Source organism: Urocampus carinirostris, chromosome 8 (genome assembly GCF_059441175.1).
Source record: "Urocampus carinirostris isolate Australia breed hairy pipefish chromosome 8, RoL_Ucar_1.0, whole genome shotgun sequence".
Classification (NCBI taxonomy): domain Eukaryota; kingdom Metazoa; phylum Chordata; class Actinopteri; order Syngnathiformes; family Syngnathidae; genus Urocampus; species Urocampus carinirostris.
In genome coordinates, this window is record NC_142356.1 from 7,373,343 (window position 1) to 7,394,315 (window position 20,973).

At 42.0% G+C, this 20,973-nt stretch overlaps 1 protein-coding gene and 1 pseudogene across 1 annotated transcript in view; both read left to right on the forward strand.

Moving 5' to 3' along the window:
• LOC148360606 (voltage-dependent calcium channel gamma-1 subunit-like) overlaps positions 1-20,973 on the forward strand; it is a 29,556-nt gene extending 8,583 nt beyond the window's left edge. Inside the window, exons 2-4 of the mRNA XM_088342996.1 lie at positions 14,464-14,538; positions 19,060-19,206; positions 20,584-20,973. Of these exons, the coding sequence (XP_088199122.1) occupies positions 14,464-14,538; positions 19,060-19,206; positions 20,584-20,816 (455 nt within the window). The 3' untranslated portion in view covers positions 20,817-20,973. The remainder of the gene's footprint in view (positions 1-14,463; positions 14,539-19,059; positions 19,207-20,583) is intronic.
• Positions 3,755-3,927, forward strand: LOC148360607 (U2 spliceosomal RNA; annotated as a pseudogene).

Sequence of the window (20,973 nt, forward strand, 5' to 3'; positions counted from 1 at the left end):
CTCCTGCCTCCTTCTGCATCCACCCACTAACTCCACTCTACCAATGTGATATCCTGCAAAGCCTTTCTCTTTCTTCATTCCATTCACAATTTCGTGTGCTTTGGCATTACAGCACTGTATTATGAAAAGGCTTGCAGTGATGCTAAAGGAAGGAGCAAAAACATGCAACTTTACTATACAAACTTGCAGTTCTGCTTCAGTCCACAGGTGGCAGTCATGAGTAAAGACTCGACCACCACAACAGAGAAAGAAATCAGCACTTGAGTACTACATAACTTGCGCATATTCTTCTTGCATACTTTGAGTAACGACCGGTTGTATTTTCTAGCCGAGGACGATTTACCGGCTACCGATACAATTCAAGAGACGCAAAACGAGGACAATGAACTCAGCGAGGCTCCGAATAAAAAACACATGTAGTACTTAAACGCATCGTTTCTATATCTGATGCCGATATAACGCTATGTAAAGTCTGCGGCGGGCGATCATTAGAGATACAAATATAACTCTGGCGAATAGTCAGCTGTCTCGGTGTTCATGACCGGAACCTATCACCCCCATGATTGACGGTGCCGCCTGGGGAACCCGCCCCCGCTATAGAGTCTCCCCACCGCCTTCACATTTCTAGACGTTCAAATTACCCCGCACTCAACAAAAGTTGCGGGGCGTGATGCTACTTGGCTTCTAGAAGGGTACTCTACCCCCTCTTGAGAGGGTATTCGGAGGGTGGGGGGGGGCTTGGGGGTAATGACATGACACACACTGCTCACTCGATATGGAGTTTCTAGCAGTATCGTGCAGACCCTTCTATGTACCGGGAGAGTTAACTGTGTTCTTTGTGTTTGCTGTTTACTTTCCACCGCTAACCGTTTCACCGGATGCTAACGTTAGCATAGCGCTAAATCTCCTGCCCGCTGCTATCAATAAACAGCAGCTTGCACACCCCAACGGAGCTTTATCGTCGACGGCGACTTTAATCGGGCATGTTTATGGACTGTACTCCCAAATCCATTCAATTGTGGACTGAGCAATTCGGAAAAACACTGGACTTTGTGTAATGTAAGATCAAACATCAAACATTCCGGTTGTATCCACCAACTCTGTTTGACCCTTTTTTCGTATTGGGTGCCATTTCAATATGATAACGTTCACTCGAAAACTAGAAAATTTTCAATGTTTTCAACATTTTATCTGAAAGAGGGACTTTCAAACTATTACAGAAATGTACTGGTCCAGCTCAGGATATATATAATGCTGGAACATTTCTTACCGATTACTTGACACAGGACATAGGGCAAATGTCCATTTCTTTCTCTGTAGCCATAAAGTTGCCTGCCCCATTTTTCAAAACTTGAAACACAATAAGACGACTAATAGTAAAAAAACTGTTGTTGCAAAGTATTAAGGATTGATAATCAGAATATAAAACAGAACAACACTTTTAAGTTTATAACTACTTATAACATTTATTGCATGTATATGACATGGCTGTTTTCCATCTGCCATCAGTATGTACCTGTATTTACTCATTTTCCTTCATGCAATGTTTGCGTTGCGTCGTCTGCTAAAAGCCACGTGAACTCCTCTTTCCACGATACTTTTAATATACGTTTACGTTTTGTAGCATCATCAGTTTTGTTAGCTTCTTTTGAATCTTTGTTCTGGGGCTGAGGTTTTGGCTTTATTCCTAACCACTTTATCATTTTTCTTGTGTTTTCTATGTGTCTACTTTGGAAATAGATAGATGTCTAGATGTCTAGATAGATGTCTAGATAGATAGATAGATAGATGTCTAGATAGATAGATGTCTAGATAGATAGATGTCTAGATAGATGTCTGGATAGATAGATGTCTAGCTGATGTCTAAATAGATAGACGGATGGATAGATGTCTAGATAGATAGATGTCTAGATAAGATAGATGGATAGATAGATGTCTAGATAGACAGATGGATAGATAGATAGATGGATAGATAGATGTCTAGATAGATAGATAGATAGATGTCTAGATAGATAGATAGATAGATAGATAGATGGATAGATCGATGTCTAGATAGATAGAAATATGTCTGGATAGATAGATAGATGTCTGGATAGATAGATAGATGTATAGATAGATAGATGTCTAGATAGATAGATGTCTAGATAGATAGATAGAGATAGATAGATGTCTAGATAGATGTCTAGATAGATAGATTTCTAGATAGATAGATAGATAGATGTCTAGATAGATAGATGTCTAGATACATAGATATAGATAGATAGTCAGACAGACAGATTTATTCATCCCCGTAGGGGAATTCACACTTCCAGGAGTATTCTTATGTTGAAAAATAAAATAATAAAATAAAAGAAATAGAATACAAAAATACCCAATATAACGTGTTGATATAGAGCATTTAAATAGTGCTACAGAAAATAGAATAGAATAGAATAGAATAGAATATGCCTTTATTGTCATTGTTACAACATGGGATATATTGTAACAACGAAATTGGATGACTCCAGTTCCACATTTTACAGTAAGGATAAGGAAACAAAGAGATAAAGGAACAAAGAACATGTTTTAACTGTCTTTGTTGTAAATAGGCTCTGCTTCCTCCGGAGGGGGGTTGATGAGGGGGGTGAGGGACAAACAGAAATGGTGGATCCAACTGGACGGGAACGTAACTGGAGAAAATAATCAACAGGACAAAAATAGACGGAAACAAAACTGGAAACCGAAATCAAACAGGACAAAGTCAAGGGGAACAATACCGGACAGGACATACCAACAGGAACAGGACCGAGTCGATACCCACGTCTTGCAGGGCAGAAGTTCGTTGACGGGCTGACAAAAGGAGAGCAACAGAACTGGGGGCTGGGTTTAAATAGCAGGGAAGCCATTCTGTCAATGAGCAGCAGCTGGCACCACACGGGCGGGGCCAATTGGGCGCCATACAGGAAGCCAGAGACTGATGAGATCGATTCCAATTGCCCGAGTTGATATCGGACAGGAAGGACAGACGGGATTGATAATGAAGCAGGATATCAAAACAGGAAAAACTGGACGGGAACGTAACTAGAGAAAATAATCAACAGGACAAAAAAAACTGGAAACCGAAATTAAACAGGACAAAATAAACAATACCGGACAGGAAATACCAACAGGAACAGGACCGAGTCAGAACCCACGTCTTGTGGGGCAGAAGTTCGTTGACGGGCTGACAAAAGGAGAGCAACAGAACTGGGGGCTGGGTTTAAATAGCAGGTGAAGCCAATCTGTCAATGAGCCGCAGCTGGCACCACACCGGCGGGGCCAATAGGGACCCATGAGATCGATTCCAATTGCCCGAGTTGATATCGAACAGCAAGGACAAACAGGATTGATAATGAAGCAGGATATCAAAAATAAACAGGACAAACTAGACGGGAACGAAAACTGGAGAAAAAAATCAACAGAACAAAAATAGACAGAAACAAAACTGGAAACCGAAATTAAACAGGACAAAATCAACGGGAACAATACTGGACAGGAAATACCAACAGGAACAGGACAGAGTCGAAACCCACGTCTTGCGGGGCAGAAGTTCGTTGACGGGCTGACAAAAGGAGAGTGACAGGACTGGGCGGGGCCGATTGGGCGCCATGGCAACCGTGACAATAGCATGTGTTGATTTCATTATAAATCTTATAGTAAGGCTTTTAATCTTCTGTGGCTTCTGTCAAATTAGTTTGTTTGTGCACTATCACGGCGGCCGACTCTGGTTGTGGTGATCGCTGCTTGGCTCTGTGGCTAGGATTGTGGTTCTGGAATTGTGTTCTAGAACTAACATTGTGCACCATGCTCAGTTGATTTTTGCAATTGGGAGATGGAATAAGAGCTTGCTCTGTCCACTCCACGCATCGGCCCGGTATTTGCAGTACCTCCGGGATCGGTGCATTCGCATTGATCGCTGCTTGGCCCTGTGGCTAGGACCTTGACTCAGCCTCTTGGCTGGTACCAAGTGTCTCGGCCTCTTGGCTTTGCAGTGTATTATGGTTTGACCGATAACGGATAGTGGATAATTGATAAAGAATATAGAACAATAAACCTTACAAAATCCACCCGACCCCCCCTCCCTCTTTTAACATTTTGGTTTGCTGACTCCTGTTATAGATAGACAAAAAAAAAATCCCCCCAAAAATGAATGATGAAATTTTTCTTCCTGGTTTAGCCAATGTCGCGGTCCACTAACTGATTTTTCGGGACAGGGCATCGCTGTGGCAGTTGTCAGCCCTCCTACTATCTGACTGCAACAACAAACACAAAGCGATGACAGGATTAAAGACAGACGCTCGCCAAAAATAACCCTTTGCTGTGGATACAACCGAAAATTCCAATAAAATGTGCGGGAATATAAGACTACCCCGACATCCCCGGATAGATGACTCTCGAAAACAAGAGATGCTCGTTGAGTAGACTGTGATAAACAAATACGTTGCCTCGTTTGACTTTTGCTGGCCTGCATGAGGTAACAAATGTATATTCCAATATATTCCATATCTTGAGTTTGACGTCACCGGATGACAACGGGAACCAAAACAAACGGCGTGCCCAGTTAAAGGACACATAGCGCTCATTTCCACTTGGAGGAATTGGAATTTTGCTTATTGGTCGCAGGGGGACTTCTGACTTTTTTGTCAGGGTTGCGTGCTTTGCTCATCAAAAACTGCGTCGTGTAAGTTTACCTGCTGTTGTGTACAGCGTGCGTTCCTTTTTTGCCTTTGCCTCTTTTTAGGTATGTGATTGTGACTTTTCCTTTCGTGTTTTTCACCACGTGTCCTGCAATTAAAGCAATATTGTCCAGATAGCTCCCCAGGCAGGCTCCCAGTCAAGTCAAGTCGTGTTTATTTGTATAGCCCATAATCACAAAGAGTCTCAAAGGGTTGCACAGATCAAAGACTATTGCAGACTACAGACTTTTATAACACCATCCCCTCATTTAAAACCTACATGAGGGCAAATAATACACATATTATCAACATAAAATATAGGTTATTCATATGCTACAGAGTGGAAGTTTGTTTTAAGCTTAGATTTAAACATTTCCACTTCCAGTTTAGTTTGGTCTACGTCAGCCTCGTAAACAGTTGGCTAGCTGGCAAGCCTGCTGTGCTCAATGGTTTTTCTCGCAGATGGGTTTGTGTTTGTTGCCGTGGTAGTTTTTTTGTTGTTGTTGTTGGCTCCCAGTTATTCTGGCTGCTTACTGCATGTTTTCGGTCGGCCAGCTTCCCATTTTTTACCAGTAATCGGTACCGGTTTGTTCTTTACAGCAACCAGCTAGCCTGCCGTGATCATATGGTATATTCACAGCTGGGTTCCTGTTTGTTGCCATGGAAGTTTTTTTTCGTTGTTGCCTCCCTGTTATCCTGTCTGCCTACTGCATGGTTTGTGTTGGTCAGACTCACGTTTTTCTGCCAATCAGTCCTATTATGGGCAGTGTTAGGCACAATACTTGAGAAAGTAATTAGTTATAGTAACTCACTACTTCTTCAAAAAAGTTAATAACTGATTTACTCTACAGTAAAAGTAACTAGTTTCCAGGGAAAGTAGCTCATTCCGTTACTCTAAAGAAAAGTTGTATGTCAAAGAATTGAAAATTTTTACAAAACACTGGGGCAACTTGTATAGATTTTTCAGAGAACCGGCTTTTTCAGCTCGGCTCACTAAAAAGAGCCGGCTCTTTTGGGTCCCAAACGGCTCTTCGGGTTGTTATTGTCGCTCTAATCCCTACATAACCAGTTACTATGTAACATAGCGCAGAGAATGACTCAGTAAGGGGGAGAATAAAGACAAAAATAGACAAAAAAAGAAAAAAAAAGGGAAAGGAAAGGAAAAAGAGAGATAAAAGAAGAAAAAATAACCAATTGTACATTTTTATATGAACAAATTAACACTTAAAAACAGAGGAAATATCATTAAAATATTTATAAATCTAAAAATAAAAAAACCCCACCATTGTTACCTTTCTTATGATCATCAAAATTAAAGTCAACAACACCGAATCCCCCCAAAATGACTGTTGACTTATCAGAAGAGAAAAAAGGCGTCTTGGAGGGAACCGGCTATTGATCGTTCACTTCCAAGAGCCAGGTCATAGAGACGTTTTGTTCGCCAACAACATAAGTCGGGTGCTGTCAAATATATAGGCTCACAATCGCCTCTCAGCGCAATAGTAAACACTAAATTCATAATAGCTATTATGATTATAGGATATTTTGAATGGGCACGCCATCCGAAAAGACGTGACATAAACAACCCGGGGATCAGAAAACCGCGTCAGGTTTACGGGAACACTGATATTACCAAAACTGGTTAGAGTAAAACATTTCCACTCCGGCTCCTAAAAGTCAAACGGGAAATAAATATTTCCGCATGAAAGCGTTTCCTTGACGTGTTGCGGATTAAATATCCACACGCGTGTCGCGCGTCACGGCATTGCCGACACGCACTTTACCCGGCGTTAGCTAAGGCGATAGCATCCTGTCATGGCGACTTACTCGATACACGCGTCGACCACCTCCCGAATACGTCTGGTTGGATTGCGTCTTTTTCGTGATCACAACGCAGACTTTGAAATTAAAAAGGCTGTCAATGTCACTCTAATGGTATCTGTTCTTCTTTTTAGAGTGGAATTTTAAACAAGGCGAAATATTAGCTGCCTGAATGCGCTAGTTTGCCCGAGGGGCAACGTGAGTAGCCTGTGGATCTGTTATAAATATACTGTCATCCTTTGCTCCTTTGTACTACGTGGCTCCAATACTTCGCAAGTTGAAAAGTTATTCTGCAATCCATTATCCCCGATCGAAAACAGCCGCGAGTGGGGCCGGCAGAGCACATTTGTTGTCGGGCATGGCGGTTCTTTTTTGCCACAATGAGTGAACCGCACTTTTACGGCTGTGATCTATTATCCCTCATTGCATGTTGCTGTAAATGGAGCCAGAAAATTACATTATTTGTCCAGCCTGGCAGATCATTTTTGACATTATTTCCACAAAAATGAACTGCACTCTTGCGGCCGTGATTCATCATCCCCAATTGCATATTGCTGCATGTGGGGCCAACAGAGCACATTTTTTTTTGTCCTTGACGACTCTATTTTGACGGTTTGGCCACCAATAAGTGGCATGCACTCTTGCAGCAGCAAACCATTATCCACAATTACATATTTCTGTGAGTGGGGGCAGCAGAGCGTGTTTTTGTCGAGCCTGGAGGCTCTTTTTCAGCCGTTTTCTCCACCAGTAGATGAACTGCACTCTTGTGGCCGCATCCCATTGTCCAAATTGCATATTGCTACGAGCGAGAGCTGGCAGACCACATCAGGATTCTTCTTTTGCCGTTACTGTATTCCCGCATAAAATTAACTGCACTCGTGCGGCCGTGATCCATTGTCCCCGGTCACATATTGCTGCAAGCAGTGACCAGCAGGAGGCTCTTTTTTGGGAGGCGTGCCATTCAAGTCAACTTACGTTTTTTTTGTTCGGGGTCGCCTGAAATAAAATGCACGGTTGTAACCGCGATTTCTGAAAGCAAGCGGGGGTCGAGTGAGCAAGATTGTGCTCTTTTTTTCCTTTCTTTCAGCCTAAGATGGACAGCACTCCTGGACAAAATCCATTATCCCCAGGCAACAATTGTAAGAGCAGGGGCCTTTTCAGTTCGGGCTGCTTAACCGTACCATTGTGATTATCTCAAATGAACCACACTCATTTGGCTGTGATCCATTATCCCCAGTCAACTATTTCTAAAAGCGAGCGGGGGCCAAGTGAGCAAGATTGTGCTCTTTTTTTCCTTTCTTTCAGCCTAAGATGGACAGCACTCTTGGACAAAATCCATTATCCCCAGTCAAGGGGAGCGGGGCTATATTTCTGATTTTCACATATACATCCTATACAGGGTTGTGTAGGGTTACTTTAACTTGATTACTTTCAATTACTTTTGGATTACTTCAATACCAAATATGCTAATAAAAGACAAAAGAAACTAAATATGAATTAAATGATGACTCACAACACGTGGTAAGCTTTCTCTCCTGGCTTTGATCTCTTTGATCTCCGGCAAAACTAACATAAAATGCGACAGAAACAAAATGAAAATAAATCCAAACAGCTTGCCAACATCATGTTTGCCGTTCCATGTATTCCGTTACTCCCCAAGCCTGCACAAAATCTAGTAATTTTATTGATATTTAGTTTATTTTTTCTTTTATTAGCATATTTGGTATTGGAGTAATCCAAAAGTAATTGAAAGTAATCCAGTTCAAGTAACCCCACCCAACCCTGATCCTATAACACCAATAAACGAGGATCACAGTAATGTCATTTGAATGTTTTTAGCTAAGATTTTAATGAAAGGTTAAGCCCCAGTGTGTATTACATTGCGCCCCCTAGTGGTGTATTATTGACATCAAATACTTTGAATTGGAATAAGAAAAGAAAAAGTATAATATTGTGCTAAGGTTTACTATTATTTACCCTCATTTACCAGACAGTATTATAGAAAACATACTTAAGCCTTAATTATTTGCTAAAAGATTCGGATTTTTATCTAGTTCCAACTAAACAAAAATCAAGATGGCGGCTGCGCATGGATACATGCTCGCGGCTAGCTCTCCAGCTAATCTTCTATTTATTGCCGTTCTCTTGTCTTTTTTGCTTTCACTTTTGGACACATGTGTGGCCAAAAACACTTACAGTAGGGACGAACTTATTCGGTTGGGTGGGCGTCTAAATTTCGATTTTTCGGGCACTTTTTATACCGCCCATGATATACCGAGCGAACTTCAAAGAGACCCGGCATCCTTGTGGACAACTATTCCTCTTAATAAACGTCGCCGACGGCGCCGTAAAGAAAGGACAAAGAAGCGTGGTTGCCGTGCAGGTAGATGTGTGAAACGTGTGAAGTCCAAGCAGCAAGATGGACGCGAGGATGGACGCGAGGATGTAACTAATTCCACCATTTATTCCTCGCCGGACAACCGACGCTTTAAACTCAGCGCTCACGAGCGGCCACAACGCCGGGAGCTTTTGAAGATCTCGACAAAGACTACAAAGAGTTCAGCTAAGTCAAATGATTCAGCAAAGCTGAAATTTGGTCTGTTAAATATTAGATCGCTTGCTCCAAAAGCTTTACTTGTTGATAACATTATTCGTGATTATAAACTTAACTGTATGGGTCTTTGTGAAACGTGGTTACGCCCGGATGAGCACTTAGCTCTAAATTATGCCTCTCCCCCAGACTACGAGAGTAGTCATATAGCACGCACGCTGAAAAGAGGTGGTGGTGTTGCGCTAATCTCTGAAAAATCGCTCAAATTTAATACACGTACCTCTAATAATTACAAAACGTTTGAGGCTCTTGTGATGCGGTCCCCTCAATTGTCAATTGATGTAATAACTATCTATCGTGCACCTGGGCCATACACAACTTTCTTAGACGAATTTGCTGAACTTTTGTCTGAACTAGTAACCTATGCAGACAAAATTATAATTATGGGAGACTTTAACATTCATATGAACTCCCCACACAGTTCACTTACTATTGCGTTTAGTTCTCTAATTGATGCATTTGGTTTTACCCAACTGGTTGACTTGCCAACCCATAAAAATGGGAACACGCTAGATTTGATTCTGACTCGAGGAGTTTTAACCTCAAACATTATGGTTCTACCGTGTACTACTGTTATCTCTGATCATTATTTAGTGACATTTGAGGTGCTAACTAAATGTAGACTTAATATAGCTGAGGGATTTAGCGGACGCAATATAAGCACTGGCACAGTTTCTGAGCTCTTTGAACTCCTTCCTGGAGCAGTTGCGTCCTTTCCTAAATACAATGGCTCGATTGACTCACTCATGAATGAGTTCAATACCACCCTGACTAGTGTGCTGGATTCAATAGCGCCCATAAAACTAAAATCACGTCCTAAAAGACGCACACCTTGGTTTACTGATGAAACTAGAGCCCTTAAAAAAGAATGCAGGAAATGGGAGAGAAAATGGCGCGCTACCAAGCTTGAGGTTTTCCATCAAACCTGGTGTGACAGCTTGTTAAAGTATAAAGCGGCCCTTGCCTCTGCAAAATCGGCCTACCTTTCGAAGGTGATTGCGTCTCAAAAGAACAACCCCAAAGCCCTTTTTGACACTGTAGCATCGCTTACAAGGCAACAGGCTATCGCAGACAGTTCGACACACTCTGCTCAGGACTTAATGGTCTTCTTCACTAAGAAGATTCAATGCATACAGGAAGAAATTGCAAAAGATATTGTTAGTACCACACGTATTAAAGGACTGAAATTTACAGATGCACGACAGGGTGGCTGCCCTGGGAAAATGGCCGGTTTTAGTGAACTGTCACTTGATGATCTCAAACAAGTGGTGAATGCGGCCAAACCGACAACTTGCCAGTTCGACCCTCTCCCAGGTTCACTTATTAAAAGTCTTTTTAGCGTCCTTGGGCCTTCAGTTCTAAATATTATAAATACATCACTCTCCTCAGGTGTAGTTCCAGCAGCTTTTAAGTCCGCCGTTATTAAACCCACACTGAAACGACCCAACCTTGATCCAGAAATATTAAGTAATTACAGACCTGTGTCAAACCTACCTTTCCTCTCTAAAGTACTCGAAAGAGTAGTGGCACAGCAGCTGAATGCTTTCATATCGGAGAATAACCTTTTTGAATCCATGCAATCTGGATTCAGGGCTAACCACTCTACTGAGACAGCTCTGATCAAGGTAACAAATGATCTCCTAATGTCAATGAATTCTGGCGCTTCATCACTTTTGCTGCTACTGGATCTTAGTGCTGCTTTTGACACAGTGCGCCACAATATCCTACTAGAACGGTTGGAAAAATGGATTGGTCTCTCAGGAGCCGTCCTCTCGTGGTTCAAATCTTACCTCTCAGATAGGACGCACTGTGTTAAATATGGTGAAACGACATCTGAGCCCTTTAATGTTACCTGCGGTGTTCCGCAGGGTTCAGTGCTCGGCCCCCTACTTTTCAACATTTACATGCTTCCATTAGGTGATATTATTCGCAAGTACAATATCAGCTTCCACTGCTACGCAGACGACACTCAACTATATCTTCCGTTGGAGGAATCTTCCACACTAAACTGTGGAAATTTGGAGGCCTGTCTCACTGAGATAAAAGAGTGGATGTCACTCAATTTCTTGCGTCTTAACTCTGAAAAGACCGAAATGTTAGTCATTGGTCCTTCTAAATGCCGGGACTTATTCGCAAAAACTGCTGTGAACATTGACAAATGTCACATCACACAGAGTGACTCAGTTAAAAATTTAGGTGTCATATTTGACCCTGATCTATCCTTTGAGATGCATGTAAAGCAAATTACTAGAACTGCCTTCTTCCATCTTCGCAACATTGCTAAAATCCGTTCAATACTGTCTCAGTCTGATGCGGAAACAATAATTCATGCATTTGTTACCTCCCGTCTCGATTACTGCAATGCACTACTCTCCGGTCTCCCGAAGTCCAGAATCAAGTCTCTTCAGCTAGTACAAAATGCCGCAGCGAGGCTTTTAACTAGGACAAAAAAGTACGATCACATAACACCGATTTTGGCTAACCTGCATTGGCTCCCAGTTAGCCAAAGATGTGACTTCAAAGTTCTCTTAGTATTGTACAAAATCATACATGGACTTGCTCCCTCTTATCTTTCAGATCTGATTTGCCCCTATGTCCCGGTCCGAAGCCTACGATCTGAGAGTGCTGGTCTTCTGGTGATCCCGAGAGCAAAGAAGTCTTCTGCTGGTTCGAGAGCGTTCTCCATCCGGGCACCGGTGCTGTGGAATGCTCTTCCCCCTGAGATTCGATCTGCAACCTCAGTGGAAATGTTTAAATCTAAACTTAAAACTCACTTCTACTCCATTGCATACGAATAACCTACTCCTCTTGTCGGTTGAAAATAGTTTGTGTAATATAGTGTAACAATCTGTGAAGCCCTTTGAGACTCTTCGTGATTTAGGGCTATACAAATAAAAATGACTTGACTTGACTTGACTTAAACCAGGGGTGTCAAACTCAATTTACCTCGGGGGCCACAGGATAGAACAAACATTCCCTCGGGGGCCGGACTAGTAGATTAGAGAGAAAGAAAGAGAGAAAGAAATAAGACAAAGCGAAAGAGAGAAAAAGAGGGTGGGACAAAGAAAGAGAGAAAGGGAGAGAGAGAGAGAAAAAAAGAAAAAAGAGAGAGAGAGAACGTGAAACGTGAGAAACAAGAGATAAAGACAAATAATGAGAGAGGGGGAAAGAAAGAGAGAGAAAGAAAAATATCCAAAGAGAAATTGAAAGAGAGGAGAGAAAAAAGAAGGAGAGAAAGAGAGAATGGGAGAAGGAGAGAATGGGAAAGCAAGAGAGAGAGAAAGAGAGACAAGAGAGAGAGAGAAGGAAGAATGGAAGAGAGCAAAATAAGGTAAAAAGACAAAGAGAGAGAGAAAGAGACAAAGAGAAACAAAGAAAGAGACAAAGAGAGACACAGAAAGTGAAAGAGAGACAGCGAGAGAGAGAAAAAGGGAAGGGAAAAAAAGAGAGAGAGAGAAATACAAGTCCACCGTCTTTGTTCGAGGCACCTGGCTTTGGCAACAACTAGTGGACATATTTCAACCTACAGCTCGTTTTTCTCTTGCGCTTCACTGAGCGTTGTCTCGCGGGCCGGATTCAATCCCTTAGCGGGCCTGATCTGGCCCCCGGGCCGCATGTTTGACACCCCTGAACTAAACCAATATGGCCAACCCTATATCAGTTCTCTCTTTTTTTTCACATTGCGGGTTTAAGATCCGAGTAATCTGTCGTTGATTGGAGCCATGCGACAAGTCGTCCAAAGAGCTTTAGCATATTAGCGCCTGGGTGTTTACGTCGAGTGCCGACAGCTGAGGTTTCCTTATAGAATTTTCATGTTCGACTGAAAGCGCAGGAGAGTTATGTCGGCTGTTATTTATTGCTCAGCCTTTAAATCTTTTTTCAAAGTCCTCGCCGAGTTTCGCCCCGCATGCTTTTACTCCATACGCGTTGTAACTCCACCTGTTGTGGCTATACAGTGCGAATATGCCATTCTATCGATGACTTTGCGCGTTCTCACGTCGCTCTTGCTGTTCTCTCCGGTCGTCCTTTCCCACAAAGGACATATTTGATGTCTTAAATGTATGTATAGTTATTAATGGTAAAGAGGATGTTGAAACCCTTATTTGAGGTTTCTCTTTTACCAAACTATTGTATATTGTAATCCCTGGCTAATTCACACACTGCGGCCTCAATGCGTCGCAGGTTGAAAAATATTCCACGATCCATTATCCCTGATCGCATATGACTGCGAGCATGGACCGGCACAGCACACTTTTGTCTTTTTTTTGCAGTTCTCTCCACTAAGTGAACCACACAATAAGTGAACCGCACTCGTGCGTCCATAATCCATTATACCCTACTACTACTGTGTATTGCTACAAGAGGAGACTGGCAGTAGGCCCTCTCAGATAAAATACACAATTGTTGCTTCAATTAGTTATCCCCGGTGGACTATTGCTCAGAGCAGGGGCCAGCAAGGAAAATTTTTGGGAGGGGTTTTGGCTGCTTATATATGCAATTCTGGCCCACCTATAATGAAATGCATCATTTTGTCTGTGATCCATTATCCCCAGTTGACTATAGCTGAGAGCAGGAGCTGAGAAAGCAAATTTGAAGATGGTGACCTGGTGGGGACTTTTTCTGTTCTGTTGTTGCTAAAATAAAGAGCAACTGTGGTGATATAATCCATTATCCCTGGTCTTCTTCCTTGCTTTTTTGTTTGGGCTACTGAAGCGTGCCTTTCTGGCCCGCCTAAATTGAAATGTACGGTTTTGTCTGAGATCCATTGTTCACAGCGACTATTGCTGACAGCTGAGGCCAGGAGAGCAAATTTGTGTGATATGTGGCGTCTCTTTTTTGCATTTTTTTCCACCTACAGCACCATTATCCTTGGTTCACCATTGATGCAATAGTGAGCTGCAAGAGCCCACCCCTCCTCTTTTTGGCCACTGAAGCGTGCCATCATGGCCTAACTAAACTGATCTGCACTGTTTTCACTGCGATACATTATCCCCAATCGACGTTAATGGTAAAAATGTAGATTTTTGCAAATTGTTGGGGATTCTGGTCCTCATTAACTACAATAAACGAGGTATTGCTGAAAACCACCCACTGCTCTTATACAAGGATAATGTTTTAGTGGTTTAAAGAGCCTATTCTAACAATTAAAACCTGGTAATAGCATGGTAATAACATAGTAATAACATGATAATTTGTTATTTTGGAAATATATATAAAACTGGTAGCCCTTTGGGCTATTCGGTAACAGCAAAGTAGCTTTCTTCTTCAAAAAGCTTGTCCTCCCCTGCTATAAAAGAAAACTTGACTGAATGGCACTGTGTTTTTGCTTCTCCTCAGATGAAAACTGCACTTACTTCGGCCACTTCACCCCGGGACAGGACACGGAGATATTCGAACACAAGACACAGAAAGGTGAGTCGCCAACACGACCCCCACTCCATTCCCCTCCCCAGAATTCGATCCCTTCGATCTGTCATCGAGGGCTTGCCGTATTTGCATTCCCAGCTGCCCCCGCTACAGCAAATGCACGGGACCAGTGCAAATGTGGGTATTAAATTCCCTCCACGCCCAAAAGCGGAGATGCCGAACAGAGTATTTGTAACACCCTCGGATGCTGTAAATTTTCTGGAGTGATTGCATCATCCTCTTGATATTGCCTGAGTTGATATTTCGATATACGGTCGAGACACAGTCATCAACCAGAGAATCAAGCTGATAAGATTTCGTTATACGGGAAAAACGACTACTACATCGAAAGAATACTGTCATCCATCAATACTTTGCGGCCAGGGTTGAAAAATATCTCGCGATTCGATACCCCCTCTCAGCGATAAGCGATCGGGGGCCGACAGAATGCATTTTTGTCGGGCCTGGCAGCTGTCCACCAGAAAGTGAACTGCACTCGTGCGGCAACCATCCATTATCTCTGTCTGGTTGACTATTACTGCTAGCAGGGGCCTGAAGAGCGTATTTATGTCAAGCCTGGAGTTTCTTTTTTGCTATGATTTTTGCTTAAGATGAACTGTACTCAAGCAACTGTGATCCATTATCCACGGGCAACTATTACTGCTAGCAGTGGCCCGCAGAGTGTGTTTATGTCAAGCCTGGAGGTTCTTTCTTTTTGCCATCATTTTTGCACGAGATGAACTGTACTCATGCAACTGTGATCCATTGTTCACAGGCAACTATTACTGCTAGCAGTGGCCTGCAGAGCGCATTTATGTCAAACCTGGAAGTTCTCTTTTGCAATTATTTTTGCTTAAGATGAACTGTACTCATGCAACTGTGATCCATTATCCACGCGCAACTATTAGTGCTAGCAGTGGCCGGCAGAGTGCGTTTATGTCAAGCTTGGAGGTTCTTTTTTTTTTTGCATGAGATGAACTGTACTCAAGCAACTGTGATCCATTATTCACGGGCAACTATTACTGCTAGCAGTGGCTTGCAGAGCGCATTTATGTCAAGCCTGGAGGTTCTTTTTTTGGCTATTATTTTTGCTTAAGATGAACTGTACTCAAGCAACTGTGATCCATTATTCACAGGCAACTATTACTGCGAACAGGGGCCTGCAGAGCGCGTTTATGTCAAGCCTGGAGGTTGTTTTTTGCGATTATTTTTGCTTAAGATGAACTGTGCTCAAGCAACTGTGATTCATTATCCACGGGCAACTATTACTGCTCGCAGAGCACATTTTGGCCGGGGCTGGCTGTTCTTTTTTACCATTATTTTTGCCTTAAAATAAATGGGATCTTTTATCCCCTGATCTTATATGGCTGCATGCGACCTAGGGACTCAAAATTAGATTTTAGTGATTAATTTTTAAATAAACAAACACATTTATTGTACCTAATAAAATGAAATTTAATACATATTCAACATGGTAAATACATTTCTGTTTTAAATTTATTTTTTTCTGTTAAAGATCTTATTCTAAGAATTTACTTTAATACAAATGAAATAACAAATGAGTATAACTAAATCATACTTCATGTATACATGGTGTGGTGGATAAGTTTTAAATAGTTTTTTCCCATTTGATAATCTGATTTATTTTAAGAGTTGATGATTCAATGAATACATAATTATTTTATGTAAAAATCATTATTGATAAATCTATTATACAGTAGATGATTTTTAACTTTCACGTTTTAAGAAAAGATTAATTTTAAGAATTCATTCAAAAAATATATATACGTATTGATTGTACTTAAAAACAATATTTAATAGGGTCTTTTTTTTCTATTTAAAAAATATGATTCATTTTGAGATTTACAATAAAATAGTAATAAATATAATAAATACGTTTTACTTTTTGACCTCATGTGAAATATCAAATCTGGTACATAATTTGCTGTCATTTTAAATCTAAAAGTCTAAAATGATAAGGTATCTGCCATAGAAGTTAAAAAAAAGTATTCTAAAATAACAATATATTATAAAAACGAATTCCCTTTTACTCTTTTGGTGGCATGAGAACTGTGGATGTGTATGGCGTTTGCCTGCCATGGGAATATCGGTGAGAAAAACAGCAAACCTCAAGCTCAAATTTCCTTTCCTCAACGAAACGTCTTCCCTCCGAGCTTCATTCGATCCGTACTGGCCGCGGATCAAATACTCTGCAGAGCATCCGCCTCCGTGCTGCTTAAAGAAAAAGAAAAACAGCTGCTGTTTATGTTGCTGAGGCAAACATGATCTCAACATTTGATCATTAGTGTAATAGATCATTTCTTCCTCATGCCATGGGGCTCTTTAACTCCACCCAGGGGAGTAAAAGCCCACATTAAACTCCACCCCCACATTTGCATATTACCCTATTTTTATTACAATTTGTATTTTCCGTAGCACTATTTAAATACTCTATATCGACACGTTATATTGGGTATTTTTGTATTCTATATCTTTTATTTTATTTTTCAACACAAGGATACTGCTGGAAGTGTGAATTTGCCCATGGGAATGAATAAAGTAGGCAAGGCAAGGCAAGTTTATTTGTATAGAAAAATTCATACACAAGGAAATTCAAAGTGCTTTACAGAAATGGCAAAGAAACAGGTTAAAAACACACAATTATAGTTAAAAAGTATCTATCTATCTATCTATCCAGCAGCCGCATTTTTGAAATTTGGTGTATATATACAATAAAAAAGCCATATAGTAACGTTTTAAGAAATATAAAGACGTATAAAACATAGATGTGCACTGCATGTTCTGCTTCTTAATAATTCATTGCGTCCATACAGTGGAGTACCTGAGAAAAGTACTTTGACATGTTTCAACATTTTTAATGCTGCATAAAAAGAAAAACTGTAAATTCAAGCCCAGTTCAAAATAAAAAAAATACCGTATTTTCTGGACTATATGACAAGGCGCAATCTCAAAATATTCCTGTGTGAAATATTTGTCATATATAAAGTACACTGTACTATAAGGCGCATAAAATTATGGTGAATACTCAAATATTCCGTTTCAAAATATTAGAAGATCATGACAAAAGAATGCTTGTCTCTTGTAAGCTATAATAAAGGTTGATTGACATTCGAGTTGAGTGGATATATCTTTTTCCTAATTCTATGACCGGAAATAAAGAACCTTGCTTTTTCTTGTTTTAGGAGACCTTTAGTGTTTGCCACATGGCAATAAGTCAAAGAGTCGGTGGCCTTGGGGAAAGGAGTCAGCAATTATTTTGTCGGCTGACTGAGCAGAGAGCGGTCCATGATTTTCTGGGCTGTGTTGATGACTCTCTGTAAGGCTCCCAGCATACCAAATTTTGATGCCATATACCATGTGTAGGTGTTTGAGTAGAGGCCGGATTCTGGTTTTGCCCAGCCTATCATTTTCCAAGCGGTGTTGATGACTTTTTAAGGCTCCCAGCATACCACATATTGATACCATATGTAAGTGTTTTCAAGTAGAGGACCAGGGTCCGGTTTGTCCTCAAGACTGGGTAAAGAGCAGCTCATGATTTTCTGGGCTGTGTTAAGGACTCTCTGTAAGGCTCCCAGCATACCAAATTTTGATGCCATATGCCATTCCAAAGACATGCATTTCAGGTGGATTGGCCGGTCCAAATTGTCCCTAGGTGTGAATGAGTGAGCGAGTTGTCTGTCCCTGTGTGCTCTGCGACTGGCTGGCAACCAGTTCAGGGTGTCCCCTGCCCACTGCCCGATGATTGCTGGGATGGGCTCCAGCACCCCCGCGACCCTACTGAGGATAAAGCGGTGCAGCTAATGAGATGAGATGAGATGCCATGTGTAGGTGTTTTCGAGTAGAGGCCCGATTCTGGTTTTGCCCAGCCCATAATTTCTGGGCTGTGTTGATGAGTTTTTTAAGGCTCCCAGCATAGCAAATATTGATACCATATGTAAGTGTTTTCAAGTAGAGAGCCAGGGCCCGGTTTGTCCTCAAGACTGGGTAGAGAGCAGCCCATGATTTTCTGGGCTGTGTTGATGACTCTCTGTAAGGCTACCAGCATACCAAATTTTGATGCCATATGCCATGTGTAGGTGTTTTCGAGTAGAGGCCCGATTCTGTATTTAACCCTGCCCATAATTTCTGGGCTGTGTTGATGACTTTTTTAAGGCTCCCAGCATACCACATATTGATACCATATGTAAGTGTATTCAACTAGAGGGCCAGGGTCCGGTTTGTCCTCAAGACTGGCTAGAGCAGCCCATGACTTTCTGGGCTGTGTTGATGACTCTCTGCAAGGCTCCCGGCATACCACATATTGATACCATATGTAAGTGTTTTCAAGTAGAGGGCCAGGGTCCGGTTTGTCCTCAAGACTGGGTAGAGAGGAGCCCATGATTTTCTGGGCTGTATTGATGATTCTCTCTTTTCAACGTGTTAAACTGAAGCTGATTTTTTTTATCCCCACAAGTGATGTATCTCCATAAATTTTAATGAAAAAACCCCAACAATTTCTCATTCCAGAGTACAACATCTCGGCGGCGGCTATCTCGATCTTTGGTCTGGCCTTCATGATCTTAGGCTCTCTGTGTTTGATCGGGTCATGCACCGGCAAAGGGAAAGGCCGACTATATCTGCTGAAACCCTCGGGAATGTTTTTCGCCTTTGCGGGTAAGTTGACTCAACCTAAAGGTGAGATCGAGCTTTTAAAAAAATCCAGCCCGACCCGACCTGAGACCACGGGTATTAAAGCCCGACCTAGCCCGAACCCGGCATATTAACTTGATTTACAAGACTGAATGCAAAGCAACCCCAAATTTTCACATTTTATTTGTGAGGACTCGGGAGGAGAGGTGATTTAGCATAACAAATTAAACCTTTTGTAATGAAGTCCAAATTAAACAAGACGGTGTAAACATTTACATCTTTTCTATTTCTGTGTCATGAATTAACACTTTCCTATCAATGGTGGATTTCTTTTTAACTGGAACTATTTGACTGTCCGTCATTTTTGACGGTTTGAGAATTGGGCCATAAACCACAGCAGCAGCGTGTCACTAAGAATCTAGCGCAGCATTTTAAAAGAGAGAGGCAGCGAGACAATGAGTGGAAAATAGACAAGGACAGGAAGTAGTTCTTCGAATCGACATTGCAAAAGTTTAGTACAGTATGTGATGTGATGAAGCCATTTTTTGCGGACCACTGTCTCTTGTAGCCAAAACTACTCACGGCCTCGTAACGCTTTAGCGCGCTGTGATGTTAGTGTAGCACTATTACATTGAGTTGTGTGAAGATACTGGTTTAATCACGATTTTCGAACAGGGCAGCACGGTGGCGCAGTGGTTAGAACATGTGCGGCACAGTTCATGTCTTGGGAACCTCCTGCGTGGGTTCAAATCCAGCTCCGGACTTCCTGTGCGGAGTTTGTATGTTCTCCCCGTGCTTGCGTGGGTTTCCTCCGGGCACTCCGGTTTCCTCCCACATTCCAAAAACATGCGTTTCAGGTGAATTGGCCGGTCCAAATTTGCCCTAGGTGTGAATGGGCGAGTGAGTTGTCTGTCCCCGTGTGCCCTGCGATTGGCTGGCAACCAGTTCAAGGTGTCCACTGCCCGATGATTGCTGGGATGGGCTCCAGCACCCCCGCGACCCTACTGAGGATAAGCGGTGTAGCTGATGAGATGAGATGATGAGATTTTCGAACATCATGGCCCATGCTATTAGCGCTAACAGGGATTTACGTACTCATCCAAATTTACGTACAACACACATGATTTTAGTATACTGTCAGCGAAAGAGAAGCCCGGCCCGACCCGAACACAATGAAGTAAAATTTTTCACTGCACAAATGCTATTTAAGGTCACCAAAAACACAGTGCCAGAAAACATCCATAAATTATTCCTTCGGAAAGAGGGAAATTATAATTTAAGGGGCTGTAGTAAATTCATAATCCCAAAGGTGAGAACCACCAGGAAAAGCATGTGTGTGTCTGTGTGTGGAGTCAAACTTTGGAACACCGGGGGCGACTCACCTGTCATTTCTCCGCCCAGGTCTATGTTCTTTCATTTCCCTGGAGGTGATGCGGCAATCGGTCAAACGCATGATCGAGAGCGAGGACACCATCTGGATGCAGTACTACTACAGTTGGTCCTTCGCTTGCGCCTGCAGCGGCTTTGTCCTTCTCTTCATCACCGGCATCGCCCTCCTCATCCTCTCCATGCCGCAGATGCCCAGGAACCCTTGGGAGACCTGCATGGACGCTGAGCCAGAACCTGTAGAGTGAAGGAAGAACATGAGAAGAATAACGGAAGGACCGTAGTAGTCGTGATGGGAAGTTCACCTCTCAACCGTTGTAGGTCTTTTCTAGAATTTCGGAAATCTGCACAAAGGGATGAAAAATGGAAATTTATTCGAGAAAGATTTAGAACTCGGAACGTGCT